At 74.4% G+C, this 15,049-nt stretch overlaps 2 protein-coding genes across 11 annotated transcripts; both read left to right on the top strand.

Annotated features, from left to right (window-relative positions):
- The first annotated feature begins 345 nt into the window (after nucleotides 1-345).
- KHSRP (KH-type splicing regulatory protein) lies at nucleotides 346-8,359 on the top strand. The gene is made up of 20 exons (XM_087777991.1): nucleotides 346-642; nucleotides 2,057-2,153; nucleotides 2,265-2,303; nucleotides 2,441-2,480; nucleotides 2,564-2,613; nucleotides 2,727-2,798; nucleotides 3,117-3,174; nucleotides 3,264-3,435; nucleotides 3,529-3,627; nucleotides 3,713-3,811; nucleotides 3,907-4,009; nucleotides 4,088-4,188; nucleotides 4,276-4,417; nucleotides 4,550-4,710; nucleotides 4,795-4,913; nucleotides 4,985-5,073; nucleotides 5,196-5,393; nucleotides 6,912-6,989; nucleotides 7,075-7,235; nucleotides 7,923-8,359. Exons 1-20 carry the CDS (start codon nucleotides 430-432, stop codon nucleotides 7,929-7,931), a joined length of 2,100 nt encoding a protein of 699 aa, XP_087634117.1. The 5' UTR covers nucleotides 346-429; the 3' UTR covers nucleotides 7,932-8,359.
- Nucleotides 8,360-8,475: 116 nt separating this feature from the next.
- GTF2F1 (general transcription factor IIF subunit 1) lies at nucleotides 8,476-15,025 on the top strand. 10 transcript variants are annotated; one of them, XM_087777996.1, is made up of 14 exons: nucleotides 8,476-8,726; nucleotides 9,540-9,601; nucleotides 10,213-10,259; nucleotides 10,349-10,421; nucleotides 11,005-11,198; nucleotides 11,840-11,949; nucleotides 12,473-12,651; nucleotides 12,721-12,865; nucleotides 12,987-13,045; nucleotides 13,141-13,260; nucleotides 13,345-13,418; nucleotides 13,493-13,628; nucleotides 14,443-14,572; nucleotides 14,668-15,024. In XM_087777996.1, the coding sequence occupies exons 1-14, from the start codon at nucleotides 8,491-8,493 to the stop codon at nucleotides 14,870-14,872; spliced, it is 1,770 nt and encodes a 589-aa protein (XP_087634122.1). In that variant the 5' UTR covers nucleotides 8,476-8,490; the 3' UTR covers nucleotides 14,873-15,024. The 10 variants fall into 10 exon arrangements, with proteins under 10 accessions (XP_087634122.1, XP_087634121.1, XP_087634119.1 ...); XM_087777995.1 differs by having other exon boundaries at nucleotides 12,984-13,045; nucleotides 13,496-13,628; XM_087777993.1 differs by having other exon boundaries at nucleotides 11,779-11,949; nucleotides 14,668-15,023.
- Nucleotides 15,026-15,049: the final 24 nt, after the last annotated feature.

Here is a 15,049-nt window from a genome sequence, read left to right as displayed (position 1 = left end):
CCACCGCCAGTCACGAGCAGCCCCGCCCCCCGCCTTCCGCTTCCTCGCCCAATCGCGTCCCGGCGGCCGCCGCGACTGGCCGCCCGCCCCGTCCATCCCCGCCGTCCCGCCCCCTGCCGCCGTCCAATGAGCGCCCGCTCCCGCCGCCGCTCCCGCGCCGATTGGCCCTCCCCGCCGCCACTCACTGCCTCCCGCCGGCCCGCCCGCCCGCCGCCGCGCGCCGGCTGCCTCCCCGCCGCCATTGGCCGGCTCCCCCTGCCAATCGCGGCCGGGCGGCGCGGCCATTGGCGGCGGCGCCGCGGGGTGGGCGGGCCTCCCCCGCCGCCGCCCCGCCCCGCTCCCAGCCTGCCCCGCGCGGTGTGTGGAGAGCGCGGCCTGTTCCCGCGTCGCGCCCTCGCCGCCGCCGCCGCCGCCGCCGCCGCCGCCGCCATGTCGGAGTACAGCCCCGCCGGGCCGCCGCCCGCCCCAGGGCCGCCCGGGGGGGCCCCCGCCGCCGCCTCCGCCGGGGGCCCGCCGCCTCCGGGCGGTGCGGGAGCGGGGGGGGCCGCGGGCGGCGGGCCGGGCCCGGGCGGCGCGGGGGGGGGCCCGCCCGGCGGCATCCGCAAGGACGCCTTCGCCGACGCCGTGCAACGGGCCCGGCAGGTGAGGGGCCCGGCGGGGGGGGAGGCACCGGGAGGCGCCGGGGTCCCCCTGCCCCCGCCGCGGCGCCGCGGCCCCTCCCCCGCCGTGCCGGGCCCCTCCCCCACCCTCCCGGTAAGGCCCCGCCCCCCCGGGGGCGCGCGGGGTGTCCCCCTTCCCCCCCCCCCCCCCTTCCCGCCCCCTCCCCGCGCCGGGGGGGGGCGGCGGGGGGGGGGGGGGTCCCCGGCCCCTGCCCGCCGCGGAGGAGGGGGGGGGCACCGGGAGCCGGGCGGGGGGGGGGGGGTCCCGGTCCGGGGCGGGCGGTGGAGGAGCCGCGCCGCGGGCGCCGTGGTGAGCGGGGAGGAGGAGGAGGAGGAGGAGGATGGAGAGGCCGGGGCGGGGGGGCCGCTCGGCTGCCCCCCCCCCCCCTTCTCCCGGCGCCCCGAAGCGCGGCTTGGGCCGGGGGAGGCGTGAGTGCGGCCGGGGGGGTCGCTGCCCTGGCGGGACCCCCGGCTCTGGGGGCCCCCGCTCTGGTGGGGGGCTCCCGGGGGGCTTTTGAGGGGCTCCCGTTGCAGCGGGGGGGCGCTTGGGAGAGGGTTTGGGGGGCTCCCACCCTGCTGTGGGGCTCCTGGGGGGGTTGGGGGGCTCCTGCCATAGTGGGGGGCCCCCGGGGAAGCTTTTGGGGGGCTCCCGCTGCAGCGTGGGGCTCCTGGGGAAGGTTTTGGGGGGCTCCCACCCTGCTGTGGAGACCTTGGGGGCCTCCCTCTGCAGCGTGGGGCTCCTGGGGAGGTTTTGGGGGGCTCCTGCCCGGGTGTGGGGCTCCTGGGAAGGTTTTAAGGGGCTCCCGTCCTGGTGTGGGGCTCCTGGGGGGGCTTGGGGGGCTCCTGCCATAGCGGGGGGCTCCTGGGGGGTTTTGAGGGGGCTCCCAGCCTGGTGCGGGGCTCCTGGGGAAGGTTTTGGGGGGCTCCTGGGGGCTTTTTGGGGGCTCCCGCCCTGGCGTGGGCTCGTGGAGAGGGTCTGGGGGTCTCGTGTCATGACACAGGGGGGTTTTGGGGGCTCCCTGTGAGAGCGTGGGGCTGACAGGGAGGTTTGGGGGGCCCCCCCCACCACGGCGAGGCGCTCGGGGGCAGGTTCTGGGGAGCTCCCGCTGCGGCGAGGGGCTCGTGAGGGGGTTTTGGGGGTCCCCCGCCACGGTGGGGGGCCAGGGGGTGGTTTGGGGGGACTCCCGCTGCGGCGTGGGGCCCACGGGGAGGTTTGCGGGGGCCCCCTGCAGCGGTGCGGGGCTCCCGGGGAGGTTTCGGGGACCCCCACCGCAGCGTGGGGCGTGAGGGGAGGTTTTGGGGGGCCCCTGTGCTGGCGGGGGGGGCGGGGGCTCCCTCTCCCCGCGGGGGGGCCGTTTTTCGGGGCGACCGCCGGGCACCCACCGCTCCCTTTGCAGATAGCGGCGAAAATCGGGGGGGACGCGGCGACGACGGTGAACAACAACACCCCCGATTTCGGCTTCGGGGGGCAGAAGCGGCAGCTGGAGGATGGCGGTAAGCGGCGGGGGGCGCCCCCAAAGCGGCGGGGGGGTGCCCCCAAAGCGGGTGACCCCCTTTTGGGGGGGCGGTTGGGGGCCACCTAACGCTGCTCCCCCCTCCCCGCAGACCAGCCGGAGAGCAAGAAGCTGGCGGCGCAGGGGGACTGTGAGTAGGGCCGGCGGGTTTGGGGGGGCTGCGGCCCCCCGGGAGGTTTGGGGGGGCGGGGAGGGGGCTCAGGGTCCCTCCTGGGGGCCCCCCCCCGGCGGCCGCGCGCCCTCACGGGGGTTTGGTTCCCTCCGCAGCGCTTCCGACCCAGCTGGGACCCATCCACCCCCCGCCCAGGTGAGACTGGGGGGGGGGTTTGGGGGGGCTGGGGGGTTCTGGGGGGCCTCGGGGTGCCTGACCCCTACCGCGTTCCTCCGCAGGTCGACGGTGACAGAGGAGTACCGCGTCCCTGACGGCATGGTGGGACTCAGTGAGTTCAGGGGGGTTTGGGGGTTCGGGGGGGGGGTTGGGGGTTCGGGGGAGGGGGGTTTGGGGTGCGGGGGGGCCAGCGCAGCCCCCCCATACGGTGCCTTCCCCCCCCAGTCATCGGCCGCGGGGGGGAGCAGATCAACAAGATCCAGCAGGACTCGGGCTGCAAAGTACAGATCTCCCCAGGTGAGGGGGGGCCCCAGGTCCCCGGGGGGGCCCCCAATTCCCTGGGGGGGCCCCAGTTGCCCCCTCCTGCCCCGCTGGGGGACCCCAGTCCCATCCTGGGGCTCCCCCCGATCGTCTCCTTCCCCACTGGGGGGCTCCCGCCCCCCTTTCCGTGGGTGGGGGGCACGGGGGGGGCCCTCATCTCCCTTGCACCTGAAGTGGGGGGGCCCCAGCCCCCCCCTCCCCCCCCCGGGGGGCGGGGGGGGGGGGGCCGCAGCCCCCCCTTGTCCCCCCAGCGCGGGGCGGGGGGGTCCCCAACCCGTTCCCCCCTCCCTGCAGACAGCGGCGGCTTGCCGGAGCGCAGCGTCTCCCTGACGGGATCCCCCGAGGCCGTGCAGTGAGTAGGGGGCCGCAGCCCCCCCCCCCCAGCCCCCTGCCCGCCCCCCCGCCCCCCGCGGCCCCCCCAAACCCGCCCCTGCCCCCCAGGAAGGCGAAGCTGATGCTGGACGACATCGTCTCGCGGGGGCGGGGGGGGCCCCCGGGCCAGTTCCACGACAACGCCAACGGCCAGAACGGGACAGTGCAGGAGATCATGATCCCGGCCGGCAAGGCCGGCCTCGTCATCGGCAAGGGCGGCGAGACCATCAAGCAGCTCCAGGTACCCCCGGCGCCCCCCAAAATCACCCCGCCCCCCCCTCCCCGGGGCGCGTTTTTGGGGCCCCCCCCTCCCCAGCTCCCCCTCCCGCCACAGGAGCGAGCCGGGGTGAAGATGATCCTGATCCAGGACGGTTCCCAAAACACCAACGTCGACAAGCCCCTGCGGATAATCGGGGATCCCTACAAAGTCCAGGTGAGCCCCCCCTCAAAAACACCCCCCCGCCCCGAAATACCCCCCCGCACCCCCAAACCCTCCCCCAACCGCCCCCGCCTTGCAGCAAGCCTGCGAGATGGTGATGGACATCCTGCGCGAGCGCGACCAGGGCGGCTTCGGCGACCGCAACGAATACGGTTCCCGCATCGGCGGCGGCATCGACGTGAGTCTGGGGGGGCCGTGGCCGGTTTTGGGGGGGGTCCCGGTCCCCCCCCCCCCCCGGCCCCGTTTTACGCCCCCCCGCCCCTCCCTCCCCAGGTGCCGGTTCCCCGGCACTCGGTCGGCGTCGTCATCGGCCGCAGCGGGGAGATGATTAAGAAAATCCAGAACGACGCGGGGGTGCGGATACAGTTCAAGCAAGGTGAGGAGCCCCCCCGGGGGGGGATCTGGGGGGGGTCCCCGGCCCCCCCTTAACCCCCCTCCCCCCCGAATTTTCCAGACGACGGGACGGGCCCCGAGAAGATCGCCCACATCATGGGCCCCCCCGAGCGCTGCGAGCACGCCGCCCGCATCATCAACGACCTCCTCCAAAGCCTGCGGGTAGGGGGGGGGCGGCCCGGGGCGCCCCGAAACGGGGGCGACCGCCCTCCCCCCGCCGCCGGCCTGACGCCTCCCTTCCCCCCGCAGAGCGGCCCCCCGGGACCCCCGGGGCCGGGGATGCCCCCGGGGGGCCGGGGCCGCGGGAGGGGCCAGGGCAGTTGGGGCCCCCCCGGGGGCGAGATGACCTTCTCCATCCCCACCCACAAGTGCGGGCTGGTCATCGGCAGAGGTGAGCGCAGCCCCCTCCCCAAAACCGCCCGCGGCCGCCCCCCACCCCCCGAAACGGCAAGGGGCGAAGGCGGCGGGGCCCCCCCCCCGCCCCCGGCCGCGCGCTGCCCCTCCCCGTGCCCCCCTCCCGCAGGCGGGGAGAACGTCAAAGCCATCAACCAGCAGACGGGGGCCTTCGTCGAGATCTCCCGCCAGCTGCCCCCCAACGGGGACCCCAACTTCAAGCTCTTCATCATCCGCGGCTCCCCCCAGCAGATCGACCACGCCAAGCAGCTCATCGAGGAGAAGATCGAGGTGCGCGGGGGGGGGGTCCCGGGGGCACCCCAACCCCCGCCGCCCCCCCCCCGCCGCGGCGCTGACCCCCTCTCCCCTCCGCAGGGCCCGCTCTGCCCCGTGGGGCCGGGACCGGGGCCGGGGGGGCCGCCGGGACCCGCCGGCCCCATGGGCCCCTTCAACCCAGGCCCCTTCAACCAGGGCCCCCCCGGGGCCCCCCCGCAGTGAGTACCGGGGGGGGGGGGGCGGGGGGGCTCCCCGCGCTCCGCAGCCTCCTCACCCCCCTCTCCCGCAGCCCCGGAGGCCCCCCCCCGCACCAGTACCCCCCCCAGGGCTGGGGCAACACCTACCCCCAGTGGCAGCCGCCGGCCCCCCATGACCCCAGTGAGTACCCGGGACCCCCCCCTCGCTTTGGGGGGCCCCGCAGCCCCCGCCCCCTTCCTTCCCCCCCCCAGCCTCCGGCCGCCCCCCACCTCACCCCTCTTCCTTTTTGGGGCCCCCCCCAGGCAAAGCGGCGGCGGCGGCGGACCCCAACGCCGCCTGGGCCGCCTACTACTCGCACTACTACCAGCAGCCGCCGGGGCCGGTGCCGGGGCAGCCCCCCGCCCCCACCGCGCCCCCCGTCCAGGGGGAGCCCCCCCAGCCCCCCCCCACCGGCCAGTCCGACTACACCAAGGCCTGGGAGGAGTACTATAAGAAAATAGGTGGGTGCGTCCCAAAAATGGACCGGGGGAGGGGGGTGGGATCCCAGGGGGCCCCCCCAAACTGCCCGTGGGGCCCTGACCCCCCCCGGGGACCCCCAAACTGCCCCTGGGTGACCCTGGGACCCCCGGGACCCCTAAACTGCCCCTGGAGCCCCTAAACTGCCCATGGGGACCTTGACACCCCCCCCCAGGGACCCCCCAAACTGCCCTTGGGGGCCCTGACCCCTCCGGGGACCCCTGAACTGCCCCTGGGTGACCCTGACCCCCCCCCCGGGACCCCTAAAGTGCCCCTGGAGCCCCCAAACTGCCCCTGGGTGACCCTGACCCCCCCGGGACCCCTAAAGTGCCCCTGGAGCCCCTAAACTGCCCCTGGGTGACCCTGACCCCCCCAGGGACCCCCCAAACTGACCCTGGAGCCCCCAAAGTGCCCCTGGGTGACCCTGACCCCCCCCAGGGACTCCCTAAATTGTCCCTGGAGCCCCCAAACTGCCCCCAGGGACCCCAGACCACCCCGGGGACCCCCAAACTGCCCCCAGGGACCTTGACCTCCCCGGGGACCCCCCAGACTGTTCCTGGGGACCCCAGACTGCCCAAATCACCCCCGGGCTCCCCCCAAACCACTCTGGGGACCGCCCCAAACTGCCCCTGGAGCCCCCAAATTGCTCCTGGGTGACCCTGAAGCCCCCATGGAGCCCCCAAACTGCCCCCAGGGACCCCAGCCCACCCTGGGGACCCCCCAAACTGCCCACGGGGACCCCCCAAAATGCCGCTGGAGGCCTTGACCCCTCCTGGGGACCCCTAAAACTGCTCCCGGGGACCCCAAGCTGCCTCTGGGTGACCCCGATGCCTCCCAGGGACCCCCCAAAACTGCCCCTGGGTGACCCTCACCCCCTCCGGGAACCCCTAAATTACCCATGGGGACCCCAAACCACCACATGGAGCCCCCAAACTGCCCCCAGGGACCCTGACCTCCCTGCGGACCCCCCAGACAGCCCTATGGGGCCCCCAAATTGCCCCCAGGGACCCCAAACCACCCTGGGGGCCCCCAAACCGACCCATAGAACCCCCAAACTGCCCCAGGGACCCCAGACCCCTCTGTGGAGCCCCCAAACTGCCCCATAGGACCCCCAAACTGTCCTCAGGGACCCCAGACCCCTCTGTGGAGCCCCCAAACTGCCCCCAGGGATCCCAAACCACCCTGGGGACCCCCAAACTGACCCACAGAACCCCCCCAACTGCCCCAGGGACCCCCGCCCCCCCTGTGGAGACCCCAAACCACCCCTGGAGGCCCTGAATGGCCCCAGGGACCCCAAACCACGCTGTGGAGCCCCCAAACTCCCCCCAGGGACCCCAAACTGCCATCGGGGAGCCCCCAGACTGCCCCCAGGGACCCCAAACCCCCCCATGGAGCCCCCAGGGACCCTAAGCCACCCCTGGAGCCCCCAGACTGCCGGGGGGGGGGTCCCGGACCCCCCCAGACCCCCCGGCAGTGGGGGCCTGACCCCGCCGCCCCCCCAGGCCAGCAGCCCCAGCAGCCCGGGGCCCCCCCGCAGCAGGACTACACGAAAGCCTGGGAGGAATATTACAAGAAACAAGGTGAGCCCCCCACCCCGGCTCTGGGGGGCACGGGGGGCGGCCCCCCCCGTGCCCCCCCCTCACCGCCCCCCCCTTCCCCCCGCAGCGGCCCAGGTGGCCACGGGGGGTGGTCCCGGGGCCCCCCCCGGCCCCCAGCCCGACTACAGCGCGGCCTGGGCCGAGTACTACCGGCAACAGGCGGCCTACTACGGACAGACCCCGGGGGCCGCCGGGCCCGCGCCCCCCCCCACGCAGCAGGGACAGCAGGTACCGACCCCCGGCACCCCCTGGGACCCCTCCAGGACCCCCTGGGACCCCTCCAGCACCCCCCTGGGACTCACCCAGGACCCCTGAGACCCCTAAGACCTCCTGGGGACCCCCTTGGGACCCCTCCAGGACCCCCGACACCCCCCGGGGACTCCCCCAAAACCCCTAAGACCCCCCCAGGGACCCCTGAGCACCCCTGGGACCACCCTAAGACCCCCATGGGAACCCCCGAGCCCCTGTGGGACCCCTGAGCCCCTCCCGGGCCCCCCCAGGCCCCCCCTCCCACCCCTCGGCCCCCCCCAGGACCCTTGCGCCCCCTCCTGAGCCCCCCAGGGTGGGTGCTGATGGACCCCTATGGGGTGGGGGGGCATCAGTGTGGGTGTATCCCCCTCCCCAGAGCCCCCCTGGGCCCCCCCCCACACCCCGGGGGGTCAGGGCAGCCCCCCCAGAGCCCCCCCATCCCCCCAGTGGCACTGGGGGGCTCCATGCCACTCCCCGGGACCCCCCTCCACCCCGGGCGGGGGTCAGAGCCGCCCCAGAGCCCCCCATGGCACTGGGGGGGTCCCTGCCGCCCCCCAGAGCCCCCCAGTGGCACCGGGGGGGGTCAGAGCCACCCCCCAGTGGCACCGGGGGGTCCCTGCCGCCCCCCGGGACCCCCCCCAGCGCGACCCCCCTCTCTCCCCGCAGGCTCAGTGAACCGAATGTGAACCCCCCCGTCCGTGACCCCCTTTTCTTTGTTGGCGAGCGGCCGGGGCGAGCGGCCCCCCCGGCCCCCCCCCGCCCCCCCCAGCCCCCGCCGCTCGCAGAAACCCCCCGAATCGCCCCAAAACGCCTCGGGATCGCCGCCGGAGCCCCCGGCCCCCGCTCGTAGGTAGAGTCGAACATTCCTCGGAGCCGGGGCCCCCGGGGCCCCCCCCCCCCGGCCCCCCCGCGCCGGCGGAGCTGCCAACGGGAAAACCAACAAAAAAAAACCCCAAAAAAATACAAAAAAAAGGAAAAAAAACCACAAAAAAAAAAACCAACCGAACCGAACCGAACCGAACCGAACCACCGGCAATTGTACGCTCGGTTTTTACTTTTTACCGCTTGTTTTTAACTTCACAAATAAACGAGAACAAAACCTCCGCGGCTCCGCCCCTCCCCCCCCCCCCGCCCCCCTCCCGGTTTTGGGCCCAAACCGCGGCTTTTGGGGCCTTCGGCAGAGCCGCGCGCCGGGGCGGTGCCGCGCCGCTCGGGAGCGCCCGGCCTTGGGGTGATGGTGGGGGTTTGGGGACCGCGGGTGCCTCCGCCCCCCCCCCCGCCCCCCCCCGGGCTTTTTGGGGTGAAAAAGAGGGGTTTTGGGGGCCGCCGCCGCCGTTGCTATGGCGACGCCGGGGAGGGGCGGGGCGCGTGGCGGCGTCACTTCCGGCGGCGTGAGGGGAGCTTCCGGTCCTGCGCAGGGCGGGGGCGCGGAGCGGCGGCGGCGGCGGTGGCAGCAGCAGCGCATGCGCGGTGGGGGCTGCGGGGGGCTGCGGGGGTCCCTATAGGGGCCGGGGGGGGCTCCGGGGGCCTGGGAACCTCTATAGGGGGCTGGGGAGTGCCCTGGGGATTCCTATAGGGGCTGGAGGGGGCTCCGGAGGCCTGGGAACCCCTATAGGGAGCTCCGGGCGTCCCTATAGGGCCCTGGGGGGCGTCTGGGGAGTCCCTGTAGGGGCCGGGGGGCTCCGGGGATCCCTATAGGGGCTGGGGGTGGCTCCGGGGGCCTGGGAACCCCTATAGGGCCCGGGGGGCGTCTGGAGGGTCCCTATAGGGGCCGGGGGGAGGCTCCGGAGGCCTGGGAACACCTATAGGGGCTGGGGGGCTGCGGGGATCCCTATAGGGGGCTGGGGGGTCCATACAGGGCCCTGGGGGGCATCTGGGGGTTCCCTATAGGGCCCGGGGGGGCTCCTGGGGCCTGGAGATCCCTATAGGGGCCTGGGGACCCCTGTAGGGCTCTGGGGGGTCCCCATAGGGCCCTGGGGGCCGTAAAGAGGCACCTGGGGCCATAGGGAGGTTTGGGGGGGGCTGGGGGCTCCAGGGGGCCCTATAGGAGCTGGAGTCCCTTGGGGTGCTGTGGAGGGAGCGATGGGCCCTATAGGGACCTGTGGGGCCGCGGGGAGGGGGCTGGAGGCCCGGGGGGCTCCAGGGGCCGGGGGGTGGGGGGAGGCTTTGGGGGGCCCCGGGGGGGCAGGGGGGCCCTATAGGAGCTCCCGGGGGGTCTATAGGGGGCGGGGGGGGGGGGGCTATAGGGCAGGGCAGGACCTTCACCCCCCCCCCTCCTTCCAGGACCCCCCTGAGCCTCAGTCGGGGGTGCCCGTGTCCCCCCCGCCGCAGGGATGGCCTCGCTGGTGAGTGGGGGGACCCCCGGGACTGCAGTGGGACCCCCGGGACCCCTGGGACCTGCAATGGGACCCCCGGGACTCCCCAGGACCCGCAGTGGGACCCCCAGGGACCCCCGGGACCTGCAGTGGGACCCCCAGGGACCCCCGGGACCCCCAGGACCCGCAGTGGGACCCCCAGGGACCCCCGGGACCCCCCGGGACCCACAGTGGGACCCCCAGGGACCCCCGGGACCCCCGGGACCTGCAGTGGGACCCCCAGGGACCCCCCGGGACCTGCAGTGGGACCCCCGGGACTCCCCAGGACCCGCAGTGGGACCCCCAGGGACCCCCGGGACCCATGGGACCCCCAGTGGGACCCCCAGGGACCCCCGGGACCCCCGGGACCTGCAGTGGGACCCCCAGGGACCCCCGGGACCCCCAGGACCCGCAGTGGGACCCCCAGGGACCCCCGGGACCTGCAGTGGGACCCCCAGGGACCCCCGGGACCCCCCCGGGACCCACAGTGGGACCCCCAGGGACCCCCGGGACCTGCAGTGGGACCCCCAGGGACCCCCGGGACCCGCAGTGGGACCCATGGGGACCCCCCGGGACCCCGCCCACCGCCGCTCTCCCCGCAGGGCACCAGCAGCCAGATGGTCACCGAGTACGTGGTGCGGGTGCCCAAGTGAGTCGGGGGGCTGGGGGGTGTCGGGGGGTGTCGGGGGGGCGTGGGGGGGTCTCGGGGGGCCGGGGGCGACGGCCTGTGTCGCGCAGGAACACCACCAAGAAGTACAACATCATGGCCTTCAACGCCGCCGACAAGGTCAACTTCAGCACCTGGCACCAGGTGACGCGGGGACGGGGGGACAGGAGCTGGGGGGACGGGGGGCACGGGGACGGGGGGCACGGGGGGTTTGGGGGCATGGGGACGGGGGACGGGAGCTGGGGGGCGCGGGGACGGGGGGATGGGGGGTTTGGGGACGGGGGACGGGAGCTGGGGGGCGTGGGGACGGGGGGATGGGGGGTTTGGGGATGGGGGACGGGAGCTGGGGGGTGGGGGGACGGGGGGATGGGGGGTTTGGGGATGGGGGACAGGAGCTGGGGGGCGCGGGGACGGGGGGACGCAGACGGGAGGCAGAGGGGGGTGAAGGGTGGCAGCGCTGGGGGACAGCGGGGTGCGGGGACAGCGGGAGGTGGCGGGTTTGGGGACAGCGGGGTGTGGGGACAGCGGGGTGCGGGGACAGCGGGACGTGGCGGGTTTGGGGACAGCGGGGTGTGGGGACAGCGGGACGTGGGGACAGCAGGAGGTGGCGGGTTTGGGGACAGCGGGACGTGGGGACGGCGGGACGTGGGGACAGCGGGACAAGGCAGGTTTGGGGACAGCGGGAGGTGGCGGACGTGGGGCCAGCGGACGTGGCGGGACCCGGCAGGCGCGGATGGAGCGGGACCTGAGCAACAAGAAGATCTACCAGGAGGAGGAGCTGCCCGAGTCCGGCGCCGGCAGCGAGTTCAACCGGCGGCTGCGGGAGGAGGCGCGGCGCAAGAAGTACGGGATCGTCCTGCGGGAATTCCGGGCCGAGGACCAGCCCTGGCTGCTGAGGGTCAACGGGAAGGCCGGGCGCAAGTGAGCGGGGACGGGACGGGGACAGGGGATGGGATGGGAACAGACTGGGGATGGGGACAACTGGGAGACAGGGAGGGGACAGGATAGGGATGGGGATGGAATGGGACTGGAGACAGGGAGGGGACAGGGATGGGGATGGAATGGGACTGGAGACAGGGAGGGGACAGGGATGGGGATGGAATGGGATTGGAGACAGGGAGGGGACAGGGATGGGGATGGCTGTGGGGACAGGAACAGCCCAGGGGTGGGATGGGGACGACAAAGGGACAGGGATGGGATGGGACAGGGATGGGGACAGGGACAGGGAATGGGGTGGGGGCAGACTGGGAACGAGGACAACTGGGGGACAGGAACAGGCTGGGGACAGGGAGGGGACGGGATGGGGATGGGGATGGGGATGGGAATGGGGGTGGGGACAGGAATGGGGACGGGAATGGGGTGGGGAGACTGGGAACGGGGACAACTGGGGGACAGGGACGGGATGGGGACGGGATGGGGATGGGGACGGAGTGGGGTTGGGGACAGGGATGGGAACGGGGCCAAGGGGCGGGGGCAGCGGTGGCAGCGTCCCCTCGCGCAGGTACAAGGGGGTGAAGAAGGGCGGCGTCACCGAGAACGCCTCCTACTACATCTTCACCCAGTGCCCCGACGGCGCCTTCGAGGCCTTCCCAGTGCAGCACTGGTACAACTTCACCCCCCTGGCCAAGCACCGCACCCTGACGGCCGAGGAGGCCGAGGAGGAGTGGGAGAGGTGGGGGACGGGGGCGCGCTGGGGACGGGGGACCCCCAGGGACCCCCCAAGGCCCCAGGGCACCCCCCCCCCCAGAGGCAGGGGACACCCACAGGGCCCCCCCACAGCCCCAGGGACCCCACAAGGCCCCCCCAAAGCCCCAGGGACCCCCCAAGGGGACCCCCCAGAGCCCCAGGGGACCCCCAAGGGGAGCCCCAAAACCCTCACGGGTCCCCCCAAGGCCCCAGGGACCCCCCAAAGCCCCAGGGGACCCCCAAAGGGACCCCTCAGAGCCTCAGGGGATCCCCAGAACCCCAGGGAACACCCCCCCCAGAGGCAGGGGACACCTAAGGGGACCCCCAGAGCCCCAGGGGACCCCCCAAAACCCCGGGGACCCCCAAGGGGAACCCCAAAACCCTCACGGGTCCCCCCAGAGCCCCAGGGGACCCCCCCAAAACCGCGGGGACCCCCAAGGGGAACCCCAAAACCCTCACGGGTCCCCCCCGGCGCCGGGGGTGACGGCGCCGGTGTCCCCTGTCCGCAGGCGGAACAAGGTGCTGAACCACTTCAGCATCATGCAGCAGCGGCGGCTGCGGGACCAGGACGAGGAGGAGGAGGAGAAGGAGAAGAAGGCCAAGAAGAAGGGGGGGGAGCTGAAGATCCACGACCTGGAGGACGACCTGGAGCTCAGCTCCGAGGAGAGCGAGGGCAGCGAGGCCGAAGGTAAGCGGGGGGCTCGGGGGGGGGCCGTGACGGCGCTGAGCCCCCCCCCAAAACCCGCCGCCCCCCCAGGGGAGAAGGCGCCGAAGCCGAAGAAGAAGGCGCCGGCGGGGAAGAAGAAGAAGAAGAAGAAGGGCTCCGAGGACGAGGCCTTCGAGGACAGCGACGACGGGGACTTCGAGGGGCAGGAGGTGGATTACATGTCCGACGCCTCCAGGTAGGGGGGCGCGGGGGGCTTGGGGGGGGCTTTGGGGGGCGCGGGGGCCCTGGGGGGGGCTTTGGGGGGCGCGGGGGCCCCCTTGGCGCCCCCCTCACCGCAGCCCCTCGCCCCGCAGCAGCTCGCTGGAGGAGGAGGCGGGCAAGGCCAAGGTGACGAAGGAGGACGACGGCCCCAAAGGTGGGGACGGGGACGGGGACCCCCCCCCCTCCTCGTGCGCGTCCGTGTCCCGTCCCCCCCCCCGCCGCTGCCACCGCCGCCTCCCCCCTCCCCAGGCATCGACGAGGCGAGCGAGAGCAGCGAGGAGAGCGAGGAGGAGAAGGCGGCGGAGGAGAAGGAGGAGGAGGAGGAGGAGAAGAAGGCCCCGACGCCGCAGGAGAAGAAGAAGAAGAAGGGTGAGCCCCCCCCCGCCCCCCCCCGCCCGGCGCTTTCGGGGTGAAAGCAGCCGGAAAAGGGCCCTGACGGCGCCGCGCCCCCAGACAGCAGCGACGAGTCGCAGACCTCGGAGGAGAGCGACATCGACAGCGAGACCTCCTCCGCCCTCTTCATGGCGGTGAGCGGGGCCCCGCAGCCGGGGGGGGGCCCGGGGGGCCCCCCCCGCCCCCCTGACCCCCGCCCCCCCCCCAGAAGAAGAAGACCCCCCCCAAGCGGGAGCGGAGGGGCTCGGCCAGCAGCTCGCGGGGCGGCAGCCGCCCGGGGACGCCGACGGAGCCCGGCAGCACCGGCTCCACGCTCCGCGCCGCCGCCTCCAAGCTGGAGCAAGGTGGGGGCCGGGGGGGGCCCGGGGCGGCTCGGAGCCCCCGGGGCAACTGGGGGCTCCTGGGGCAGCTCCAGCCCCCCCGGGGCAGCTCCTGGGGCAGCTCCCGGCACCCCGGGGCAGTTCCCGGGGCCCTGGGGGGGATCCTCTCGGCCCGGGGCAGTTCCCAGCACCCTGGGGTGGATGCTGGCACCTTGGGGCAATTCCCAACACCCTGGGGCAGCTCCTGGCACCCTGGGGCAATTCGCGGGGCCCTGGGGCAATTCCCGGGGCCCTGAGGGGGATCCTGGCACCCTGGGGCAATTCCCAGTGCCCTCGGGGGGGGGGGAGTTCCCAGTGCCCTGGAGACAGAGGGGGGCAATTCCCAATGCCCCAGGGCAGCTCCAAGGGGCCCCAGGGCAGTTCCCGGGGCCCTGGGGGGGCAATTCCCAGCCCCCTGGGGCAGATCCTGGTGCTCTGGAGCAAATCCCTGGCGCCCTGGGGCTGATCCCAACACCCCGGGGTAATTCCCTGTGCCCTGGGGCAGATCCCAACGCCCCAGGGCAGCTCCAAGGGACCCCGGGGCAGGTCCTGGGGGGGAGATTCCCATCACCTTGGGGCAGATCCCTGCGCCCTGGGGCAGATCCTGGCACCTTGGGGCAATTCCCAACGTCCCAGGGCAGCTCCAGGGGACCCCGGGGCAGATCCTGAGGGGGGGGGGGGAAGGTTTCCCATCCCCTGGGGGCAGATCCCGGCACCCCGGGGCGGCTGTGAGGGACTCTGGGGCAGATCCCGGTGCCCCGGGGCAATTCCCAACGCCCCGCGTCGCCCCCCCCCCCAGGCCGCCGCCAGCCCCCGGGGGGCCCGGAGCCCCCGGCCGCCAAACGGCTGAAGCTGGACGCGGGGCCGCAGCCGCCCTCCGGCAAATCCACGCCGCAGCCGCAGTCCGGCAAATCCACCCCCAGCAGCGGGTGAGCGGGGGGCGCCGGGGCGGCGGGGGGGGGGGGGACGGGACACGCGCGGGACCCCCGGGGGGTCGGGGCCGCCCTGACCCCCCGGCCCCCAGCGAGGTGCAGCTGACGGAGGACGCGGTGCGGCGCTACCTGACGCGGAAGCCGATGACCACCAAGGACCTGCTGAAGAAATTCCAGACCAAGCGGACGGGGCTGAGCAGCGACGCCACCGTCAACGTCCTGGCCCAGATCCTCAAGCGCCTCAACCCCGAGCGCAAGGTCATCGGCGACAAGATGCACTTCTTCCTCAAGGAGTAGGGCCCCCAGTGCCCCCCAGTTCCTCCCCAGTTCCCCCCGCTCCCCCCCAATTCTGAGACCCCCCCCCAGTTCCCCCAATTCCCCAATTTCCTCCTGTTCCCCCCCAATCCCGAGACCTCCCCAGTTCTCCTAATTCCCCAATTTCCCCCCAGTTCCCCCTAATTCCCCCCCCCCCCA

Source organism: Nipponia nippon, unplaced genomic scaffold (assembly GCF_047370975.1).
Source record: "Nipponia nippon isolate SJK-2023a ecotype South Korea unplaced genomic scaffold, ASM4737097v1 scaffold_42, whole genome shotgun sequence".
Classification (NCBI taxonomy): Eukaryota; Metazoa; Chordata; class Aves; order Pelecaniformes; family Threskiornithidae; genus Nipponia; species Nipponia nippon.
The sequence above is the reverse complement of the archived record's forward strand: the minus strand, read 5'-3'. Positions and strand labels throughout refer to the sequence as shown.

Bases quoted from the DNA above. Each gene is read 5' to 3' on its own strand.
- GTF2F1 (XM_087777993.1), top strand. From the start codon at position 8,491: ATGGTGGGGGTTTGGGGACCGCGGGTGCCTCCGCCCCCCCCCCCGCCC. The intron at 10,422-11,004 runs GTGACGCGGGGA...GGGACCCGGCAG, and splicing joins ACTTCAGCACCTGGCACCAG to GCGCGGATGGAGCGGGACCT. The intron at 11,199-11,778 runs GTGAGCGGGGAC...CCCCTCGCGCAG, and splicing joins AACGGGAAGGCCGGGCGCAA to GTACAAGGGGGTGAAGAAGG.
- KHSRP (XM_087777991.1), top strand. From the start codon at position 430: ATGTCGGAGTACAGCCCCGCCGGGCCGCCGCCCGCCCCAGGGCCGCCC. The intron at 2,481-2,563 runs GTGAGACTGGGG...GTTCCTCCGCAG, and splicing joins CCCATCCACCCCCCGCCCAG to GTCGACGGTGACAGAGGAGT. The intron at 2,614-2,726 runs GTGAGTTCAGGG...TTCCCCCCCCAG, and splicing joins TGACGGCATGGTGGGACTCA to TCATCGGCCGCGGGGGGGAG.